The 23145-nt window shown below is 46.5% G+C and overlaps 4 protein-coding genes across 5 annotated transcripts in view; 2 read left to right on the plus strand and 2 right to left on the minus strand.

The window, feature by feature from the left end:
• The first annotated feature begins 1509 nt into the window (after positions 1-1509).
• LOC135806126 (beta-1,3-galactosyltransferase 4-like) lies at positions 1510-3713 on the plus strand. The gene has a single exon (XM_065320278.1). It carries the CDS (start codon positions 1922-1924, stop codon positions 3098-3100), a length of 1179 nt encoding a protein of 392 aa, XP_065176350.1. The 5' UTR covers positions 1510-1921; the 3' UTR covers positions 3101-3713.
• Positions 3714-4626: 913 nt separating this feature from the next.
• Positions 4627-10463, minus strand: LOC135806127 (lysM and putative peptidoglycan-binding domain-containing protein 3-like). Its single transcript, XM_065320279.1, has 2 exons — positions 9756-10463; positions 4627-5752 (listed from the first exon to the last, which is right to left on the minus strand). The coding sequence occupies exons 1-2, from the start codon at positions 10050-10052 to the stop codon at positions 5189-5191; spliced, it is 861 nt and encodes a 286-aa protein (XP_065176351.1). The 5' UTR covers positions 10053-10463; the 3' UTR covers positions 4627-5188.
• A 1249-nt stretch (positions 10464-11712) lies between these two features.
• On the plus strand, positions 11713-18376 carry LOC135806129 (nuclear factor of activated T-cells 5-like). The gene is made up of 9 exons (XM_065320282.1): positions 11713-12047; positions 12426-12506; positions 13238-13419; positions 14142-14317; positions 14741-14925; positions 15132-15273; positions 16496-16882; positions 17428-17492; positions 17741-18376. Exons 1-9 carry the CDS (start codon positions 11838-11840, stop codon positions 17906-17908), a joined length of 1596 nt encoding a protein of 531 aa, XP_065176354.1. The 5' UTR covers positions 11713-11837; the 3' UTR covers positions 17909-18376.
• Positions 18377-19213: 837 nt separating this feature from the next.
• The window catches only part of LOC135806128 (serine/threonine-protein phosphatase 4 regulatory subunit 4-like), a 30921-nt gene continuing 26989 nt past the window's right edge, over positions 19214-23145 (minus strand). For both annotated transcript variants that reach the window (XM_065320281.1, XM_065320280.1), the window contains 4 exons: positions 22235-22342; positions 21619-21966; positions 21128-21203; positions 19214-20080 (listed from right to left, as the gene is read on the minus strand). In XM_065320281.1, coding sequence (XP_065176353.1) covers positions 19999-20080; positions 21128-21203; positions 21619-21966; positions 22235-22342 — 614 coding nt within the window. In that variant the 3' untranslated portion in view covers positions 19214-19998. The remainder of the gene's footprint in view (positions 20081-21127; positions 21204-21618; positions 21967-22234; positions 22343-23145) is intronic.

Raw genomic sequence — 23145 nt, forward strand, 5'->3', positions numbered from 1 at the left:
CGTCCCAGTGGATGAGTGATGAACCCGGCTCTGTTTCCCAGAGTGAGTGCCACACCATGCTTGCTCGTCTCCAACGCAGGGGCAAGTCGCCGACGACAGTGAAGAGGGAGCTGATGGAGTAGTACTAGTGAACAAGCCCGTGGATAGTGTCCATGAGTTTTACTTTGGTGGCTATGTGCATAATGTGAAAGTCTGTCATATCGTGCACACAGCCACAGCTCGAACTCAGATGACTTTCTCCGCAAACCTGAGCGATGAGGCCGCGTCTCTCTCCACTTCAACAACAGCAGCTGGAGCAGCGCCAGCAAGCAGTCGATCTTCCAATAGCGAAGACAGGGATGGGTCATGCCTTTTTCTCAAGCTCCAGAGTCTCTTGGCAGGGCGTTCCATATCTTCGCAAAAGCAAGGATGAAAGTCGTCATGGACAAAGTGTTCCGAGCACAACACTGTAAACGATATCGCAGCACTGCGGCCCTCTTCTCGCCAGATAGCCAGGATTCCAGAGTGTGGAATGCCAGCATCACCAGGGAACGCATGGAAAGACAAGTGGGTTCCTTAGACTAACGTTAGGGATGACGGTTGCTGCAAACAAGAACCCAACAGTGGTCCTTGGAAAGCATTTCGGGACTTCTTCCTTCAGAACTAGAAAAACTTCAAAATGAAAAAAGGCTGGGGAGTACATACATGAACATCGCGTCGGGACCGTGAAAACACAGCCTGTCACAGGAAACTTGATCACGTCCTGCAGCAAAACCATGCATGCTGGTTGCATGCCAAGTGTGCAGCGCGTGCACAGCATGCCCCGTCTCGACCCCTCTCGCTTATTGCGCAAAGGGTCTATAGTAGTACTAGCGGCTATATTTTTTAAAGTATAAATTTTTTTAGATCTGCGTAGCGCACTTTACTTGCCTTGGTCAGTGTATTTGTATTGATCTTTCCTCGTTTTGTACTACCCGGTATTTCAAGGATTTAATACCCGGGGTATTAGTCTAGATCTAGGCTTTACTTGTTTAGTTTACTCCACCCCTGCCCTGGCCCTGTTGCAGTGTCACCGACTTGTGAAGTTGTGTTGTTGTGATTGGGTTGAACTATTAGTATTACTTTAATACTTACTTGAAGTCTGTCACAGATCCAGTGTCAGACGTAAAGGCTTTCACATGCACCACTCCCGGCCCGATTACTGAAAAAGACAAGTCCAACTCAAACTCGACTCGAGTAGTCAAAGCATGCACGCACTGGAGCACAGCATGCATGCACTCAGCACTGAGCTGAGTCAGCAGCTAGCTCAGCGCATGCATGCAGCACTCCAGCAGAGACTGAGTCAGTACGTGAGCATGGTGAGTGCTAGTGCGGCGTGCATTGCATGCCACTTGATCTTTGAGCTAATCGACATCATAATATTATCATGTCAGTCATCATGTCATGCAGTCACCAGCGCTAGCGCTAGTATCATACAAAGCCTCCATCGATGCATCGGCCATATGCACGCAAAACTTCACGATCAATTCAATGTTCATGTTCAGTATTTTTTCGCAGTTTCTCTTCTGCAATTTTATTTTTATGGTCCAGTGCAGGATTACGTTCAGAACGCCTTGCAAGTACAATAATTGGTTGTCCACTCTGCAACATTTGCCAGAGGGAATTCCGTGCCCTGTCTTCTTGTGAGTAGGCTGTGTTTCTTCAGTTACGCAGCGTCCTTTGCGGATAAGGAGGATTGCCTATGTTGAAAATTGTTTGTACCGACGGTGTTATTAGCTAACCGTACGGCTCAGGATGGTTTCTCATTTGCTGCCAGTGCCTGGGCGACTAGTTTGACAGTGAACCGCGCTGCACAAACGCGCGTCCGCTAGCAGAATCGGACGTACTGACGGACGTCTGTCCGAGTCGTGGTGCTCGGTCGAGGGGACGAGTTTGCACGAGAATGCCCGGCTTAGTAGCGAAGCGCTGGTGCAGGCTACTGGTTATTTTGGGTCTGGTTATCCTATCGCTGCTGCTGATAAATAGCCAGCTGCAAGTTTCAGAAGCCAACGGTGCTCGCTCCGTAGATAGATCGCTGGAATACCGACTGTCTAACGGGGCCAACTTAGCGGTCAAGAGCGAGCTGGATGACAAAGGGGCACATTTCGAGAAGCAGCCTGGTGACTCTGACAGTTTGCATGGATTGCCACCTGAGAAACTTGAGAGTCGCCAGTACAAGGAATCTGATCAGCATGCAGTCCAGCACAATCCCGATATAGTTGTGGAGAGTAAGAACCCTCCGCGACCACCGCCGCCAGGCCCACACTTGCCGCCCGGAGCTCTGTTTGTAGTGGTCCTGATCCTGTCGGAGACGCCTGATGCACCACATCGCAGGGCAGTGCGCAACTCCTGGGCTCGGAAACTCACCGATTACCAGGTTGATCGCGACGGCCTCGTGGCGGCGGCAAACAGAGAAGGCGAAGCTTTTACCACGGAGACTCTGTATCGCCATTTCTTCATTGTGGGTCGTCTTGCAGGCATTCTGGATTATGTTCGTGCCGAGATGGAGAAAGAGAGAGATGTCGTTATGGTCAATGAGAATGACTATGCGTCAACATCTGCTAAGCTCTACTCTGCACTGATGTGGGCCAAAATGAATCTGGAGTTTGAATATGTTTTGAAAACTCAGGACAAGGTCTTCCTAAATGTCCCAGGAATGATCCAGTGGGTTGCTGCACAGCCTAGGAAGCGACTATATGCTGGTAACATGGTGCACCTTGCGCGCATCATGAAGAAAAAAAGATCACCGTGGTACATGGCAGACAAGTTTTACCAGGGCAAGTTCTATCCAGATTACTTGCAGAGTTTTGCTTTCATCATGTCTCACGATACCGTAGAACTGCTGCTAAATGCATGGAGAGGGTCGCTGACAGCGGAGATTGGCCTTCTCCATATTGATGACTTGGACGTGGGTATTGCAATGAAGAACTACTCAATATCGCCAGTTCACTGTCCACATTTCTATAAAGGATTCAGTACACAGCTCTGCAAGAACCCACAGGTGCTGGCAGTTGGGGAAGTCCCCAGAGACAAGCTCCAGGTTCTTGGGGAGAATAGCTTGCGAGGTCGACCGTCTTGCTAGGTGCTGTTTTGCCGATGCTAGCTCGTGAATGAATTTTGGGTTATTTAATTGTGCCTTCTGCTATGTGTTCTTTCCTCGTCACCAACTCATACTGTGTGCTGCCAAGCTGTCCTTGAGCTCCCTATGACATGCTTGCTGATCATCGTTCATTTTATCATCGTGTCTTGATGCTGCTATATTATTATAACATGATGCTGGTTGTCCACTTTGCTTGGTGTTGTGTCACAAGTTGAAGATTTAGTTTATCAGCCCGTGTCGAAGCTTGCACAGCTTACAGTGTTACCATCACGGATCAGTGCTGCTGCAAAAGCTGTAGTTTGAATGGTATGAATTGTACAAGTAGTATTATAAAAACGACAGGCCATACAGAAATAAAACTGGAATGGATCCGGCAATCGTGATACCTATTTCTATCATCTGTATTGTTTTCAAGAAGATGTTTGTTTTCGATTCGTTTATAATAGTCTTACTGTTGATTGTTTTGTTTTTTCAATACAGTATTCTAATTGGCACTTTCCGATACTGACCTCGAACTTGCTTTTTCATACCACAGAGTAGCTACTAAGCAAGGTACAATGATTGAGGCTGAATAAAATTATTGTTTTATCATTGACTGGAAAGGAATGGGGAAACACCGTGACTACAGAGTACAGAGAGATCAGACGCTGCAGTACATGTACATCCTAACCTCAAAGGCACAATAGCAAGAATTCCCAGATTGCCTATGTAGAGTGTTCAACACCACAAGGATGGAGCAATAGACATTCAGACCGGCTCTGTAATCTGGCGGCATCCCGGCACTGATTTGCCATTTCTGTCACATTATGGGGAGGGGGTTGCTGGATTAAACTCCCACACCTGTACCGTGCATAGCAATCCTTCAATAAAATCAATCGATATCGGTTGAAATTGTGTGTATTTTCTTGCTGTGTTGGGGGGCACTTCATGTACTTCAAGTAGTCACATGACATGATACAATAATGTACCGGTACTTGCTATTCTTTTTAATAACACAATCCCTTCATCTCTAGTCTAGTCTGCATTATAACCGTGAACCTTGATCAGACTTCCATTTGGTCCACTTTCAGGAACAGGTTCCAGCACTGCTGCAAACCGTGAATAGAACATGGACCCAGTCACTTGTGTTGTGTTACATCAATGATTATGTAAGTACAATCAAGTGTAATAAAGAGCTCGGCTCCTGGTATTGGGCACTATTTGAGCAGTGCAAGCCACCTATTGTGTCAACTCAAGAGTACATTATTTTGTACGCGTACTTGTACCCAGGGAAAGGTTCTCACAGTTTATCCAGACAGAACTAGTAGAGGCATACGTCCAGATAAGATCTATAAAGTGCTATGCCGCGTGTGTGTGTGTGTGTGCGTCAGAGTAGTTGTTCAGATATCTAGATGGAAAAAACTGCAAGCGGCCACCACCGCTAAATGATACGTACCATGACTGTACCTCTGCTCTTCTCCGTACCAGCAGGGGTCCACAGTCCTGGGTGTTCTGGACTCTCAGAAATGCTAGTAGTACTGGTACATGTAGATATGAATAATTATGATCAACACCAATCCACCAATGGAAGACCAAAAGTATGCTACTTGAAGTTGAAGTAAAAGAATGTACATATTTTCATGACTTTGTGATGACCATGTATAAGAACTGCAGACAGGTTTGATCCCAGCCTGAAACGTTAAAGGTATGGAAATGGGGAAAGGGAACTTGGAAATGCTAGTAAGACAATGAAAATTAAAAGGCCCTTATCTTTCCACGGAAGTAGGCCAGAGGAGAACATCAAGCAGCAGCAAATGCTGTACATATAATATGTACCCAGAAATACTCAACAATAGATACAGCAGAGAGTAGAGGACGAAGTCACGCCGGAACTGAATAAAAGTAGCTAGGAGATATAAATTTCAGGATACATTGCATTACATAGACGTGCACATTGGCCATTGTATTCCAGATACAACTGAGACGTGCCGGTATACGGAGCTAGGAAAGCGACAGAAAACAATGAATTGACAATAAAACCATGGCGGCTGAGTGACGCCCAATACCGTGATGAGAGAAAGAAGGGAGAGGTTAACGGCCAAACCAGTGAGCCGGGAAAATGTTGCGATGCTTCACGATATAAATTACACCCAAAATTGGGACAGTAATGACAATGATGCCAACAATAATCATGTGCCGCCAGGACAGGCCACATACTGTAGCATACTCCATCTGCTTCACGGCAGTGGATTCAGACAACGGTGCAATGGCAGTAGCTTCCGGGTTGGGAGCAACACGAGACATGAGCTGAGATTGTTCATCGTGTAACACGCCATCTTCATCTTCGATTTGTTGCTTGACTGATGAAAGGTCCTCATCAAGGCGCTTCAAGAGCTTTTGCGCTTCATCCGCAGATTTCAAAGCTGACGTCCTAGCATACCCATCGTCATCATCATCCATGTGATCCTCTAGTTCAGGATAATCGTCCGTTCCGTTTGGTAAGTCTTTGTAGCTAGTTCCCGGTGCAGGCTGCATCCTAGCCTGTTCACTAGGATCTGTCATAAGACTATGGACCGGAACGGGGATGCGCAACTGAACACGTCCATGAAAATCCTGATCCGTGTAGATGTTATTTGCCCGCTTGATTTCAGCGACCTACAGAGACCCAATGTACCAGTACAAACAGAAAGATGAACCCACACATACTCGTATCACCTTTGCGGTCACTGTTGAGTAACAGTGACCGCAAAGGTGATACAACTGACCAACCAGTGTGTCTACGCCAACTGTGATAACCAAGTGGTTCTCTGCTTACACGGCCAAATGAGTCAAAACACACACACACACACACACACACACACACACAAAATGGCTATCAAGTGTATATAACCCCGCAAAGTAGCAGATGCCAAAGGGAAAGCATCACGACTCGTTTTCCGAGTTGAAGGCCTTACAGGAGCGGAAGGGAAGGACCTGAAACCACTTTGTTTAATCTTTTTTGGAAGTTGCTGGGTTTGAACCTGCAACTCTGCGGCTCTACTGCCAAGGCACTGGGACTAAGCACTCCACAATAATGGCTTTTAAAATACATCATGCCGTATACTCAACGCGAATTTTGTGCAACTGTGCACAGACTTGTTGCCCTTCTGCAATGTCAAGCTGGCTACAACCCTGGTTTTGTGTACCGCGAGATGCATTAAACTAGTAAAATAACTGAAGTCTAAAAGCGAGTCGTGACCGAGATCTAAGTGGAGTTGTACACTCTCGAGATAGTGTTGTTACCTGGCTTTGCCTGGAGCTAACTTCTTTTCTTCGGTGTGGAACCAGTCGCTGAACCTCTCGTCAGGACAGTGAGCACAAGTAAAGGGATTCGGCGCTGTTTTGCAGCCCTTTAAATCAGTGACAACGAGCCTGTCCTCATGTAGTGAGGTTTCAGTGACAACTGTGTTTCCACTGGTTGACGAATGCAGGGATGATGATGATGGTGCTGACACCGTATTCGTTAGTAACATCAAGTGTTACTAAGAAAAGCTCACTAAAGGGAACGCACACTCACACAGTGACACATTCCACATTCGTGCACAACGGAAAGCGATTCGAAGAAACAATAACCTTGAACTTTCTACATGAACTCCGAAAAGCACCAACTAGTCTAAAACACTACTAAAAGTCCAACAACCAGGAACTAAACAAAAGCAGCGCGGCGCAAGCTCCGGTGCATGCATCCGGGAACTCGCGAGACAGAAGCATGCACGTGACCTCAGGTCTACAGTCAATGCTACCATGAATGCAAGCATACTAGAAGCAGATGCGTAGCAGTACAGCACAATAATGCATGTGACATATAGTCGTTGGTTCAGACCTCGGGATCTTCTGAACATCAAGTCTTGCCTTCGAATGGAGGTATCGTCACTGTTCGGAATCAGCACCACCCAGCCAGCCTGTTGTGAGATTCTGGTATCGGCACTTGATCCTCGCTTCAAGGACCTTTCGTTATTGGGCGAGGATTACCGTGAGGAGGTTCATGATGAACTGAGGCGCAGAATGTCATGCGCTGAATCTGCCAGCAAGGAATCAGAGGATGATAAAAAACCGCCAGCAAAGCGCCGATGCGCATCGGAGCCCAACCAGTCCACTCCGTCAGTGAGAAAGGAGCAGTCATTGCTAAGCCGCCTTGCTGGAAAGTACCAGTCCGACCATCCTGTCTCTTCCAGCAACCCCCAAGCAGCTCAGTGTACAAGAGGAGTTTCGGCTGTACCTCGACACGACAGGTTGCGACAATGACTGAAGTCCACTGGATTGGTGGCGACTGAATGCTGCTTCGTTCCCAGCAGTTGCCAAACTGGCCAAGCAGATCCTTTGTATACCAGCGTCATCGACGGAGTCCGAACGCAACTTATCCACCACTTGGATCTTGACCGAACGGAGGAAGGCACGGCTCAGCAGCGATAATATCAACGCGATTCTCTTTTTCAACAAGAATCGCTCCCTCCTCTGTGAGTCTCAGTCTGAGCCCGGCACCACAGTCCCGAGCCTTCCAGACGTCTCCTTTATGCCAAACCTGGAAGATGTCATCCTGAGCAGCGACAAGTCTCAGTCTGAGCCCGGCTCCACAGTCTCGAGCCTTCCAGACGTCTCCTGGAAGATGTCATCCTGAGCAGCGATCAGGATTCAGTAAGTGAGTGAGTGACGAGGAGAGAGACCAGATTCATTTTGCTTTTCTCTTTTGTTTCATTCTTCTTGTTCTTGTTCGTGAACTTCTACCGCCTTTTCTTTCCCCCAAATCTGTTCTACTCTACAGTACACAACCAAGTAGAGCAAAAGAGAGATTGCGCACAATGAACATTCGTCAGATTTGGCCGTTACAGCATCAAGTAACGTAAGTTGCATGGACTTTCACCTTCTTCCAATAGCAACAGAAAAGCTCAGCAACGAAATGATAATAATTATTATTATATTTTCATAACCTGAATGATAGTGTGAGTTGCGCCAAAGAGTAAACGCACTATAACAGGGAGGTGGGAAGTCAAAATAGCACTAGCTTCCTAACAAACTCCTTCTGTCTACACAGCTCAGGCTGTAGCTTGGCAATGTAAACCAGTCGGGGAGATGTCCTATCTAGGACATCGCACTCTGAATGAGTCTGATTGGTTACCTGTCCCAGAGTTGTCATGGAAGCGTCGGTCGTGCACACGCGATGAAAAGAAGTGCTGCGTGAGCATTTCTGAATGTATGTGGAGGATGCACGATCGTAATGGCTATGGATTTCTTTCCGAATTGGTCAAGTTTGAAGGAATAGGCGGAGAATATCAGACATCGGCGGGCATTGAGGTAGTGTATATTCGATTCGCTATCGAATACCCGACCGAATGGCCGTTTTCGTTTGGGGATTTCATGTGGGGTTTCTCGTAGCCACGCGGCGCTTCTTCGGAAACGATTGCTTCGCCTTTGGAATGTTTCTTCACGCCCCGTGCGTTCATTTCGCCCCAAACCTGGCCATGCAGAGGAGGAAGACGAGGCAGCAGGCGCTAGGCCCGTAAATCACTGCCTGGAAGATATTATTTGGCCAAAGCTTGCTGTTGGCGTTTTTGATTTCTTGGATACGACAGCTCTTGGCTAAAACTGGACCTTGGACGGTCTTTCTTGGATATCAACCCAGGACGTGGTGGTCATGGACGTATCGCCATCGCTTTCAGCCAGATCCTTCTGCTGCCTGAAACCAGTGGCGAAAGTAAAAACTTTGATCGCAGCAGCAGCTACTGCTCTGCTGAAAGTGCGAACACAAATTAATTGCTTCGCCAACCCTCTTGTGCATTTGCAATTTTCAATGCGACCAAAACGATTCGCTTGCCAGTTCCTTTGTCCAGGTGTACTCCACAACGAGGAAAATAAAATTCGTGAAGGCAAGAGGCAAGATACGAACCTCGACTCGCTTGAGGCAAGCCGCCAGGAGAACGACAACTAATAATTACTTTTGAGACGAAAGGCCTTCGTTGCGTTTGTTTTGAGTGAGACATGTTCATCTTCCTCGGCCGCGACACAATGTTTTAAGTCACGTGTCACGATTACTATGGGAACAGCATAGTATGTATGCTGGGGCATGCTGGGTTCCGTGATGTCCTATCTATATATATATGACATCTCCAGGACTGGTAAACAGCCTCTAGCACATCTAGGTGACATTTGCTGCGCGCCCGCGCGTGAATCTTGAAGTGCTCTGGAACATTCTTACATACTGCATTGAGGCAAGAAGGGGACATGATAAGATGTGTGGTTATTTATTTTCATAACCATCACCATACTGCCACACAGTGATGTGCGATACCTGTGTACTGTTGCCCACCTGGTGTGTGGATGCGTGAAGCGTCGAGACCTATTTCTTGTACTTGGAAACTTGAAGTTCCCACTGTTACGCAAGCTTCAAATGATCGATTTTCGTAGTCTCTTTCGTCGGTGCCTGATCCGTTGAACACTACGAAACTTTGCTACACAACCTCTCCAATAACGAAAACAGTCCCAATACAATGGCGGGGAAGTGATGATTACGTCCCACTAGGGTACGAAGCACCAGATGTGGATTGACCTATTATTTCTGAGAGAATTTAAAATTGATGAGGACAGTCTGTAATACATGTATCAATAGGGCAGTAAGACTTACCGGACATCCATATTGAAGAGAGAGGCTAGCCAGTGTGTCTGAAGGCGCCAAATCTCTGTATACGAACTGAAACTTAGATTTCTGGTCAACAACGTCAGGTGTAGTGGCCTTATTTCCTTTTCGGTGAGATAAAACAGGCATCTCAATGCCTTCATAGTCTGAACTCTCCACTTCCACTGCCGAAGAATCTCCAAACACGAACAAAGATCCCTGTCTCGTATTCTCACGCCGAGCAGGTGCAGAGAATGAGAACGAGGGCCTGCGATTAGTTTTTCTCGCAGCACTGTAATGAGACATACTGCAGCAGAGGCCAGTGCTATTAGTAAATACATCAGTATCGGCAAGTGGTCCAGATTCTCAATATCAAATCTCATGTGAAGTTGAAGTCATAAAGCAGCTCCATGTACGAGGCAGAGGAACGACTGGCAATGAAAATAGCAGGACGAACTGTCAAATTTCTCTCCACATTAATTTTGACAAATTCAATTCGTCATTCTGCAGATTATGATAAAACCGAGCAAGAGATCCAGCACTGCTTACTAGTATCGGGTTAGGTGATTGGAAACTTCTAACATTAGCAAGGTTGTAAGAACGAGAGCTCAGCTTAGAGAGCTATGATTGAACAATCCCAAGATGAAGATACTAAACAATCAAATCGTTGACTAGAGTGATTTTAAAAATGCACTTTTGTCTTTTGTCAAAGTAACTTAGTTTGGCTGTGATCACTGGTAAAGCATGCATGCCTGGGTCGACCTTTCATCATTCATGACGTTACTTCAAGCGCGCGCCACGTTGAACACATGTGTGGCCATGGCGACAGAATACGGCGCGCCCGGAGGTCTAGACTTGACTTGTAGACTTGTTATGCAGTTCACATGGACGGTTCACAGGTTCATATGTTCACAATGGTTCAGGTAGATTCTTTATCATTCTGACTGTAGTACTCATATCAGTAGTAGCAAGAGTAGATATCTACTCTTGGTAGTAGTAGTACTGACAGTCAGTAGATCTTCTAACTACAACTACTACGTGCACACAACTAGCCCCGGGAGCCCGCGCCACACGCCACACACTGTCGGCCATGCACATCATGCTCTCCTCCGGTACATAATGTGCGACTGGAATAAAGAAGGAAAAGAGAAAAGCAGATTTTTCTCCATCAAAACGAAATCTGAAATGCATCGGCTGTTCCAGGAACGCAATGTAACCAATAGACAACAGTTACATGCTTACAACTATCAATAAGCCAGAGCACAAAACCAAGTGATGTGGCTTGTAGACCAGAATCAAAGGCGCTAGGCATGCAACAAGAGTCGCTCCAACAGAGATGAAACATGAAGAACTTAGAGAGGGAGAAGTTACCACCAGGCACGCAACGAAAGAAACGATGCCGCCAGCACTGCAGACAGCAAAACAAGGTTATGACTTGACTAGTACATAGTGTTGTCTTGTCGTGGCCAGCAAAGGAACGAGCAGCCCTTCAACCTGCCCAAAATCGCGTGCTCAAGCCAATCGCAGAGCTAGAAATAGTTTCTTGATTCGGCCACGAAACACGTTGTGGACACATGATGCTGCACACAAGAGGGAGGTAATTGCGAACAAATTGAGGAGTTTCTTGACAGTGAACTAACTTCGTGATTGTTAAGTCTCGGGGCGTGTTTGGAAGTAACCCCTCGTGAAAGTTCGATTGTGTAGTTCGATGAAGAAGACAGGAGTAAAAAATCTAACACCTCCGAACAGATCCCAAACATGCCAGAAAGCAAGTCCGTGTGAGGCGGCTCATTTTATACCCACAAAATTTGTTCGGACAGATTTCAAGGAGGATTCAATTGTAACTCGGAAGCTCATTGGTCTACCTTAGTTAGCGATGGCAGCTCGTGCTCTGATTGGTCAAATCTCTGGTGTCAACAAAAAGAAAAGTAAGGAACAGGGTAAAAACTTCAGCAGTTTGCTCGAAACCTGCTAGAGGTAGAAGCTCTGTGCTTTGTCAGGTGGCACGTGAGAGTGTACGTGATCGTGAACGCGCGAGATTTCAAGTGCCTCGCACGAGGTCCAGGTTGAAGACTTTATGTTTGGATTGAAATGAAGTCATTGACTTTGTACAGTGAAGATGACGAGGCCGAAGGGTGCTTTACGCCAGTTGCCCTTCCTCGTGGCATCATTTTGTCGCGCAAGCGAAAATCGCCTTCATTCATGGATGGTGCCAAACGTTCATGTTGCACCTCCGATTCCCCATCGTCGGAAGCAGAAGGAGAGACTCCTTCCCTGAGGATTGTTGTTCAGCCCGAGAAGGTACATTTTGAACATACTTTGCCTCGCTGTATGCGTGCTACATGTAGACTTACATTGTACTTTTCGTTGATGACGACTCAAACTCCAGTAAATTATTTAGCTCTTTTCTTGGGTCTGCTTGGTACCATTCCTGAATAGGAGCAGAAAACGTCTTCCTAGCAACAGGTTGAGTACTGCATGTATTTCAGAAAAAAAGATGGGTCTTTGGTTTCTTGATTGATCATGAAATGGATCCATGGATGTGTTATGCCTGAATCAGTATGTACATATAGATGAGACTCGCATTTTGAAATCTCCAAGGTACCTTTTTTTTTCTTCTGAATCTTTCATTTACATGTATGTCACCTCTATACATTCCTGTGTGCATTTGTCGTGTAGTATTTTCGTGCTCGCTACACCAGTGAGGGCAGCCGTGGACCAATGCGGGGTGGCCAGGATGGTGGCTATCCAACAGTGAAGGTAAGTTATGGACCGTAGTCTCTTTGGAAATGTGGGGTGCCTCAGCGGGTCCGGTAAGGCTCGTGCTGGTGGTCCCATTAATTTTATGTGTCTGTTGAGCTGTGGAAAATTCATTGCATACCACTCTGGCAGTATGGTCATTTCATGACATTATCTCCATTACAGCTCTGCTGTTGGAATGATTGGATTTTCCAGAGCTTGACTTATTTTGAATGGGCCACGAGCCACTTTCTTGCATCCATGTGTTCGCTTTTCTGATTTGGTTGACACTCGGTGGGTATTGGCGACGGCGATTGGTGCAGTGCCCATGGCTGCGCCTGTGTCACCTCTTGCAATGTGCAACTCCTCTTTTTTGGGAGTTGATCTGTGATGGGTCAAAGAGTGACATCATGGCCAGCATGGTGCCTTGCGTCAATTTTCTTGTCACCAAGACCCTTTCCACAAGCTTCTTTGGAGAATGAGGTTGGATTACAAGATAAACACGGACGACTATGCATTTTTCAGCGTTATATGAAATCCTGGACAAGGCGGTGATGTCAATGGATTTGGCTGGGCCCGTGACCCAGGAAGCCGGCGGCGGATTTCAACGATGTATATCAATTGCCCTCTCCCCAGACTCGTGCTCTGGAGGAGACTTTTGGGCCGTTCTACCCGGACCCGTGATCTGGGCTGTCCTTTTCGTGATTAACTCATCAGTCCTGTGGACTGGGGATTTGCTGCTGCTGTCACAGATCTGTGGCTACTCTGGGCCAGCTATTGTGGATGTGTACTTATCAAGTCCGGACGGGGAGGTTCACGACAACGTTTTAGTCCTTGGCACGAACAGTAATGGTGCCGGTGAAGTTGAAACTGTGGATGGTGGTCTACAATGTATCCGCATCCACACTTCCACAGCCAGCAGCATGGAAGCTGTGTATGTACTGCTATGTATTTGTATATGGTGGGTGTCATACCGGCCATCTTCCGTACTGTGCCAGCACCTGCCCTCCAAGGCTGCCATGCCTTGTTCAACCATGTGTGTGTTTGTGTGTGTGTGTGTGTGTGTGTGTGTGTGTGTGTGTGTGTTTGTGTGACTGGAGTTTGTGGCCGATGTGCATGTTTCATTGTCATGGGGCAAGGGGCGAGAGAATGGGTTTATGCCGGCAGTGGGGGTAATGTACCTTTGTGTGTTCAGTGTGATAGTCCTGGCAGTCCTTGGTTGGTAAGGCGCTGGTTGTGGTTGGGGAGGCCGGTTTCTTATGCATTGCTTATTCACTGCATGTCATGCATGAAGTGTGCAACATTGTTGGGCTTTGACATAATCGATGCAGGCAGTCCCAGTGTCTTGTAACCGTTTAGATGGCCTATTATGTGGACGTGAGCTCTGATCTGTACCTGTCAGCTCAGAGCCCACTTGACTCGGTAGCGTGGATTATTTCTGTGGCCATCTAAGGGGTTACGCATGTTTCTTTGACTTACCATTCTTGACCGAGCCCAGACGTTGTGCAGTTCATCCGAGAAGGAGAGTCTAGCTGTCGTGTCACACTTGAGTGTGCTTGCATTGTTCATTTGGTGTGGCATAGCAATTGGGCTACCCTTTGTTTTAGGATCCAGTTTCCATTGTTAACTTTTCCCTATTGGTTTCTATGTTTGTAGGTTCTCCAACGTCAGTGTTCGGCGTTTGCGTAAGTTTGAGATTGAATCTTCTTTACGCAACCGTGGAGTTGATCCGGAATCACATGACTGTGACCGCACGATAGCGTGCCTCAAGTTTGTTGCATGTATTCCTGGTCATGGAGATGTCACTGCCTTGTCGAACGCCTTCCAATGCAGTAAGTTTGTCTTCAAATTTAAGAAAGTGCTTCATGTTCGTGTAGTTCATGATTGTTACCTGACATTGTGCTCAGCACTCACTAAATGTTCTATTTAGGGGTGAAACAATTATACCGAATACTGAGTACTCGCTCAGGTTTTTCAAAAATAATCGTACTCGGAATAAATCAGAGTACTCGTTCATACATGGTACATGCATTTACCACAGAAATCTGCAGTTTCAGAGCAGCAGTCGGCAGATATCGATGTGCAGACTCGAATATTCGATCGGAGAAAATCAGAGTACTCGAACTCGGGATCTCAGTGCCAACTTTCACCCCTAGTTCTATTTCCTCTTTCTATTGATTATCATACTGTAGTCTGGCAAGCAAGTGAGCAACATTCTCTCCTTTCTGTTATGCTCGTGTGCTCGTTTTCCCCAGGTTCTCAGCCAGGTGCCCCCGAGATTCTCAGCGTTTGTCCCAGCACTGGTCATGCCGCTGGTGGTGATTCCATTGCCCTGGTGGGCAAACGCTTCAAGTCTGGTTTCAAGGTTCGCTTCTTTGCCAGCACTGAGCAGGGACAGTGGGAGTCCTGGGCCACTGTCAATCGTGATGTTTCCAACCAGGTATGTACCTTGATTTTCCTCTTCGAATGTCATTATAATTTATATCCATCAGTTTACACTGTGGTGCAATGAAATTATACAAATTAGTAACAATGTACCCAATATACCCTGGTTTGAGGGAAAGAAGCAAACGGATGTACGAATGTACCCAATCTTCTTTTTACATTTCTCCTGATGAAGTCTTTGTGTTTGCTTTTTGTGCTCAGGGTGCAGCCGTCCTCGAACTGCCACAATACGGTGAAGGTGAAGTATTCATGGCCACCAAGGTTCAGATTGAAGTCAGAATAGGTCCTGAGAGGGAGCCTTACATCAGCGAGCCTGCCGAGTTCACCTACTTGCCACCGAAAGGTAATTACAAGGTGTGGCTTGTGCCCCTCTTTATAGGCAGCGGTGATGGGTAGTGTTAACCTTTTGAGCACGACGCTACCTGAATGCCGCCCCACGTCAACACCTGCAAAAATCGCGTTTTTCCTATGAAAGTAGTAGCTGTTCAAGGATCGATAACTTTACCTTCCTTTGGACGAATTCCACGATCTTGAGCTTCCTGCAAAGGTCTTGAGGCGAGGAACAAAATAGTTCCAAGCTCAGCTCGGAGCGACACCAAAAGCCCATGCTACAGTCTGGCAAACTTCACGCACGCGCTCGACAGACTTGAGCACGGCCAGGAGATCAAATCCTCAGCTGCCATTTCACTCTCCTTGCTCGTATCGAGCTCAAATTTTTTTTGAGGACTCCCCAGATCCGCTGCTATCATTTGAATCTAGTTTCCATGGCAGCAGATAGCGCGAAAATGATCGAAAATGGAGAATACGCGTTCTGCAGAGTTCGCAAAAAAATCGATTTGAATTTGCCGTGTCGAGTCGCATATCTCAACAACCCGGGGTCGTATCGCTTCGGCGATTGTTTCTATCGCAAGCTGAGAGTTTTCTCTTGCAGATACATATTTCGATCGTGAGAATCGGCCAAGAATTGACCGAGTTACGATAGTTTGAACTCACGCGGTTCATGCAAATCGCGTTTGTACGCTATGTACACTCACGACGTAATAATACGTCATGCGTGGGTGCAGTGACACTGTACGTGACGTATTAATACGTCATGCGTGCTCAAAGGGTTAACTAGTAATCACCAACCTTGTCGCATGCCCTTGCTGTTTATTTTGTATTTGTATTTAATAGTTAGTCGGGTACCCGTGCTACCCGTGAAGACCTCGGGTAGACGGGTAGAGAATAGTACCCGAAAACCCGAAGTCGCAGAAGACATCAAGTACAGTGCACGTGTACAAATTGATGTAATACTCCGCATGTCTGCCCAGTGTGTAAAGGAAGGGGTGCATTGTGGTGTTACCATGAAAACATAACCCGATCGGGTACCCGTGCTACCCGTGGGAAATTATCCGAACCTGATACCCGAAGAAAATGCTACCCGACTCAGCACTAGTATTTAATTATGGATTCTCCACAGGCCTTAGCCTGAATCGAGGGAGTCTCCTTTATCTGGTGTAGAGTCTCATCAATCCTTTTCCTTGTGTGTTAATTAATTGGCCATTGTGTTTTGGTATATCTTGTAGGCCCTGAGAGCAGTTGCACACGGTGTGCTGTGAATCAACCTGTTGCTCTACCGCCCACACCATTGTCATCCAGGGTGCATGGTGGCCGTTGCTCGCCGGCTCCTGTACCATCTTCTAACTCCTCTGACCATCGCCCAACAAGGCTCAGCCACAGCACGCCCAACTGGGGGGATCTTGTGACTGAAAACCTTCTCTCATCACTATCGTGTGCCAACACTACCGAGGACTTGTTCCCATCGAATGCCTCGAATGCATCCAGTGGTATTTTGGCGGACATTGGCCAGTGGGCAGATTTCCCATTGTTCTCTGCCGGTGAAAGTATCAGCAGCTACAGTCTGCAGTCACCGGTTGCACGCAACGACCAACTGGATTTTGGAGACAGTCATGGTAAGTTGGCGCGCTGCTGTGCTTATGCAATCTTCGATGTTGGCTCGTGTGGTGTGTGCTTGTACTACTACTGCCGTGGACATGGAAATCCGGTCGCACGTCTAGCGGCCCCAGGGCGCTGGTCATGCAGCCGTACACACATTCGTTTATGTGCTGCAGCTTGTTGGTCGCATCGGACCAACAATGAACACGTGCACTGCATGCAACGTTCTGTACGCACTGAGGGTGGCGGCCCCGGTCGTTGGACTGGATTTCCATATCCACCACAGTAGTATTAGTAACATAGCATTCAAAATTCTGGTAAACCCATGCTCTTCAGTCCGGTGTGTGAACTCAGTGTGCCTATGTAGCTTCAGTTATCCAGAATAGTATTGTATACTACCCATTTATCCAACAGCATCTGGTCCCGAAGGTGCCGGATAACTGACATGCAACTGTAGATTATTTTTATTTGAATCTTTCTTTGTGCGTAAATGATATCTATCCAGAGTCTCTGCCCGGTGCATTGATATCGTGTTTGTGGTGTGTGGTGTCATTGTTTGTAGATTGGGCCATCATCCAGCAGGTTGTTTCCGAATTCACATCGGCCTTCCCGGTGAACTCTAACTCGGTATGTATGTTGTACACAGGCATTGTATGTAGACTGTGGCTCACTTCCCTACGTACAAGCTGTTCTGAACTTTTGGAGATTGCTTCTCAACAAGTTGGCGAAGCCATCTTTTCTGGATGGGGAAAGTTGATGAAAATCACTTTGTCTATAGAGCAGGCAGCTCTCCTTTGGCATGGTCGATAGTTATTTTGTTGGTGGCTTGGCTCGATACTCTCATGTTTGCTTGTGCTTGCCTTGTTTTCCTATAGGTTGCACGGCACTTAAATTCCCTTGTCGCCCAACGCTGTGCGCTTCTGCATGAAATTTATCGCAAGTGTTACCAGAAGTCGATGGAAGTTGCCGATACCTCGCCATCTTACCTCATGAAGCGGCAGCTTGACTACTATTTGCCTTTGCTGCAAGGTACTGGAATTTAATTGGCATGTGTTTCTTGGCAACTTGACTTATCTGGTCTTCGTATCAAGTGTAGACTAGTTCTCCTGTATATAAAGGTTTACTTGTATGTCCGCCATCTCGGTTTTGCCGGAGTAGTAACTTTCTGCTTGAAGTCATGAAAATGTCATACCTATTTATTCATCATCTAACTTACTTACGCTGATGGGGAAAACCCAATATCTGTTGTACTTCTCGTCTCATGAAAATTCAATATTTAGCGAAGAACATAAAGAGAACATACTATCCTTTAAGTCTCGGGATCACACAACACATGATTTTCTGTATGTTTTCACTGAGTGTTTTAGGTCCCTAACACTGTTGAGTAGGTCATCAGACCGTTGTTGTCTCTCCTTTTTTAGTTCGTCCTCATTACCTTTTTTATACAAGCAAGTGCCAATATTAGTGGCAACTCTGAATTGTTTGCAATCCTGGTTGTGGGTTGTTCAGGATATTGCTTCCGTCAACAGTAGACTTGGTCCTACACTGCCGCGCAACTCCCGCATGCAATGCTATCCTGGCAGAATTTCAAGTCGTCATTTTTGTGGTGAAATGTTTCTTGTGGGCAAGATTTCCAAAGTTTGTATGACTCGAAGGTGTCGACTTCTCAAGAAATTAAAAAAAGTCTACAGGATTAAATTGCACAATATCCTTCTCTGCGGCCACTGGGCTTCAGCCATTGGAGACTAGGTGAACACGGCACTTTGCATTGTAAAGACAGTAGTGATATGAATAGTATGGAAAAGAGAAAGTGCACCTCCGCATCTGTGCTGCATATAACCACTTGCACAACGAAATGTTTTTGTTTTGTTTTTGATCGTGAATCATGGGATAGCCCATCCTACTGCAGTCGTCGCCAAAAAAATCCGGCCAAATGCTAGCTACCGGTAGCTGTACTGGGCCACATGCACTGCTATCATAGTGGTAGTGGTACATGTAGTGCAGTTACTTCACAGTTCACTGTTCACATGCTGACAGGCCCGCATTCACATGATCACTCAGACTCAGCGCAGTGCTCAACAAACCGACTGCAGCAGGCAGAGTGCGGCGCAGACTGTACTGTCCAGTGGCCTAGTCACGGTGCCACTCCAGTGCATGAACCCGCGATGAAGTACCGCGTACCTACCATACCTATGTACGCGTATCCATGGCATTTGGCCGGATTTTTTTGGTGGCGACTATAATTATAATTATTATATACATGTAGTACTGTAGTCTCGGGGCCAACTCATACATCACTTAGGTGATCAAAGGAAAGCTGCATGTGTTTTCACCTTTTACACAACATATTCAGCAATGCCCAACAGAATTTGCTGTTGCGGACAACTTTATTACTCCTTGCTCAGTATCAAAAAAACCTTTCATTGTAGGATTAGTGAAAGAGCTGAAACATTACGTGGACATACTCCAGCCACAAAAAAAAGGATCAAATTACTTTTCCAGAAGCAAAAACTAAGCAAGTGAATATGTGTAATTCTTTGACAAGTCACGATAGCTACACAATACTGAATGCCTGCAGCCGAGAGCCTGGGCAATTCGGTTGAGACATGAAAATGGCTCTGCAGGGGTGGTACTGGGCCACAGATATGCTACTTGACGAAAACTGTAGTTTCACTCAACACGTCATCATGTAAGTAGCACTGTAGGGAGTCGATTTAGTGGCTTTATAATAGATTTGATGGGCAGTAAAATGGGTTAATTGCAGCAAATGGAGGATTCGCAATGCAGCTTAGTGTAGTAGTATTACCGGTAGTAGGATGAAATGAATCTATGTACAATAATAGTGAATTCTTCATCCGATGCTTGATTCGATGCTCAACACAGTCACATGTATTTGTACCATTTATGTACTTGAGTGAACCTCGCTATACAGGACACATTTTTGCAAGTGGTTTATGCAGGGCCGAAACAACCTGGGGTTGTGTCTACCAATTCTACTTCAAGAAACAGCTTCTAAAATTTAGTATAAAGCTTGCAGGATAACATTGCGCATCAATGCTTGTTGATTTCTCAAGTTGTCCATTTCATGTCTGGAGAGTAATCCATTAACTCCTCCACCCAGTTCAAATCAGTGTCATGAGTGACGTGTGTTCTTGATATGTGGTGGCAAGACCAGAGATGGTGCTGTTGGTTTCCTTGTTCCAGTAATACCCGAGCTGTGACAGAAATTAGAACACCAACGGGTGATGGCAGCCACGACAGTAATGACAATAATGTCAATGATGGTAGTTAAAGCAACAACAACAACAACAACAACAACAACAACAACAACAACAACAACAGCAGCATCAGCAGCAGCAAGTCATTCACCTTTCTATTCCACCTAAGATCAACCATTGACACTACATGCTGCAATTGCAACGATTATATCGCGCATCCCAACTCTGTACTCTTATGCAAGTGATAACGCCCATGTCACACACCAGTTTAGTCTAGTTAGCTGTCCACGGATCATGCAATACGTTTAAAACCATACATTAGTAACCCACTTCACTGGTATAGCATGTGGCCAGTATGGCAATATTGTTGTCTCCAACCTTTTTATTCTCATTCTTTATTCTCACGAGAAACAAATGTTGTGAGTAGTGTAGCTGCATGCTGTCGGCACGTGTTTGCCTGGATACGGGATACTGCTAAGATTACGTGTCCGTGCCTGGGTTCGTGCCTGGGTCCGTTTTTGGTGATAACTCGTGGCCCTGCGCCGTTTCCCAGTCTTCCGTTTTTGGCTGTAGTCGTCGCAGCTCCTCGTGCTAGATCCGTAATTATTCTCTCTTTCGTGGTTTCTGCCTTTTTAGTACTCTTGTCGTTTCACCCTGTACCTTTCCTTTGTCCCCTTATCCGTAATAAGAGGCCAAGTAAGAATACGTGTTTACCCGAACATTCAAGGTGCTCTGTGTTGACTGGTCACGGGGGGGGCTCTGTCTGACTACACAAAATTGCTATGGTGGCCACATGCTATAACAGTGAAGCGGCTTGAACGTGCAAGCAATGCACCTGTTGTCTTTTCCCCCGAAACAAACGACGTACTTTCAATCGGCTTTTTGGATTTACCGGGGGTTAGCGACAGTTGTGAGTTCCCTTGGGAACAGACACGATAATATACTTTTTTTTCCTTCGGAAGTAAATGAATGTATCGGATTAAAAGTGCACTCGTTCTCACTCGGAGTGTAATAAAGCATGACCCGGCAGCCGCACCATCCTACCTGCTTGTCGTCTTGGCTGGCAGTGCACGGGCACGGGCATTTTGTTTCAACTGGGCATTGATAGCTGGCAGCTTCACTGCACAGAACACATGCGGAGAAGGTGAGGGCAGGGCACAGAATCAGCCAATTGCTTACACTCAGAGTGGGTACATGTAGCTAACTTTGATGTCAGTAAAAGGATTGTTTCAACTGTCTCAGCTACCCGTAGAAGTCAGTAAGCTTAGCCGTTTCACCTTCAGGAAAACTCTGCTGCCCCTCTTACCATCTTCTACTTCGAAGTGCAAGTTCAAGGCATATGCATTGCGACAGTGTGTCATGATCATTAAGGTAAAGTAAAGTGTGCACGCCCACGTTACAACCGGCTATACATTTGTGTGGAGAACCACAACCAGCTTAGGGAGTTTCGCTTGTGCCAGGCCATCACCATGCATAATCATTACATCTACTAGACTAAGGTTATACATGTACATGTATTGTAGATTATAGAGTACCTTGTCGTGCAGCTCCCGGGCTATCAGAGCTTTTCGCAGTGCCATCCGCTCGACCACAAGCATCTAACGCCGACATGCTGTTTCCACGACGACTGGAAGATTCCTTCAGAGAGGAAGCTTTGAGCCTGGCCACAGGGCTGCTAGGCGCCCGTACACTACCAGCACTTCCTGCCAGCAAGCTAGCACCACCACTGCTGGAGAGGGTTCGATTCAGGCCGCCCTGGCGATTTGTTGCTGAGCCATTGCCGTGTGAACCACCACCGGTGCTGCCAGTGACAGCGGAAGAGCTCCCACTTGCAGAGCTGCCGGCCGTTGCCTTGCCGATAGAGCTAGTGCTGGTTGACCTCCCTGTAACATGGATAGTATACCAGTAACAAGATCATTATAGCACAGTCAGCACAGTCAGTTTCTCCCCCCCCCCCCTCTCCTTTCCCTTAGCAGTGCCCTATGAAGTCACGTGGATAGTATTGGTTACTAGCAGATATTTGCAGTTAGCTTGGGCTGAACATTTGCTTGTTTATTTGGAGACAACCTATTGCACTCGCATTCTACTGGTATGTTGTTCAAACCCCCCCCCCCTCCCCCTCCCCGTACACACACACACACACACACACACCTGATTTCGACGCTGTGCCAGGTGATGAAGCTACAACAGGAGCAGATATTCTCCGATTTGAACTTCCAGCTGTATTGGGTGATGGTGGGCCTGCCGACATTTTGCTTGCTAAGCACACAGAAGGACAATCCAATGACCACCATAATTGTTAAGTAATTTTGAGGCATCTTGCAACTTCATCCGTAGAAAATAGTTGGGTGGACACACCCATTCACAAAGCACTGCAAATCGAACCAATTATTTTACGTACAACATTTCGGCAATATTTCCATTGCCAGGTACGAATGTTACGATGATGCCATGCGGGCCAAAAAAGAGCAGTTTTATGCCAAAGTCCTACCACCAAAAACAGCATCATGAATCTCGCGCAGTAAGAATAATAGAATACAGTGACTTCAGTGGCAGAGGTGTAAGTGAGACATTTAACGTCAGCACCAAAACATATCATGAGAACAGAATCCTACCGCCAAACACAGCATGATCTGGCGCCATAAGAATGATAGATACTGCGAGTTGAGCGGCCCAAGGTGTGGGTGAGATAATCCAACACCAGAACCAAAGCATATACAAGTTTTAAAACTGATAGTAGGGAGGTTTAGTTACACGTAACGGATGCGGGAACATGCCGGGTGATACACGTAAAGTTCATGCAATGAACCCACGTCTGCAATGTTGTTTTTCTCACGGAACAAACAAAAGCATGAAGTGAAAGGCCTAAACTTGGCCAAAGACGAAGCTTCGAAGCCCATCGAATATTTTGACTTCGTTCTTCGAAAAACTTCTTCCGCAACTGAGCACCATCACAGCCTCCACAATGCGCTCCATTCTGATTTTCACCCACGTTCTGGCAGAACGGTGGGTGATCCTCCATACACGGTATGTCGTGAATCAGAAAACGGCTGTACGTGGGT

The sequence above is a fragment of the Sycon ciliatum genome, chromosome 1 (assembly GCF_964019385.1).
Source record: "Sycon ciliatum chromosome 1, ocSycCili1.1, whole genome shotgun sequence".
In the NCBI taxonomy this organism is placed as follows: Eukaryota; Metazoa; Porifera; class Calcarea; order Leucosolenida; family Sycettidae; genus Sycon; species Sycon ciliatum.

What these genes read in the sequence shown, in the direction of transcription:
- LOC135806127 (XM_065320279.1), bottom strand. Translation starts at nt 10,052, where the DNA reads ATGTCTCATTACAGTGCTGCGAGAAAAACTAATCGCAGGCCCTCGTTC. An exon ending in CTCTTCAATATGGATGTCCG is followed by an intron (nt 5,753 to 9,755) that starts GTAAGTCTTACT and finishes GGGTCTCTGTAG; the next exon opens with GTCGCTGAAATCAAGCGGGC.
- LOC135806126 (XM_065320278.1), top strand. Translation starts at nt 1,922, where the DNA reads ATGCCCGGCTTAGTAGCGAAGCGCTGGTGCAGGCTACTGGTTATTTTG.
- LOC135806129 (XM_065320282.1), top strand. Translation starts at nt 11,838, where the DNA reads ATGAAGTCATTGACTTTGTACAGTGAAGATGACGAGGCCGAAGGGTGC. An exon ending in GCCAGCAGCATGGAAGCTGT is followed by an intron (nt 13,420 to 14,141) that starts GTATGTACTGCT and finishes CTATGTTTGTAG; the next exon opens with GTTCTCCAACGTCAGTGTTC. An exon ending in CACCTACTTGCCACCGAAAG is followed by an intron (nt 15,274 to 16,495) that starts GTAATTACAAGG and finishes TATATCTTGTAG; the next exon opens with GCCCTGAGAGCAGTTGCACA.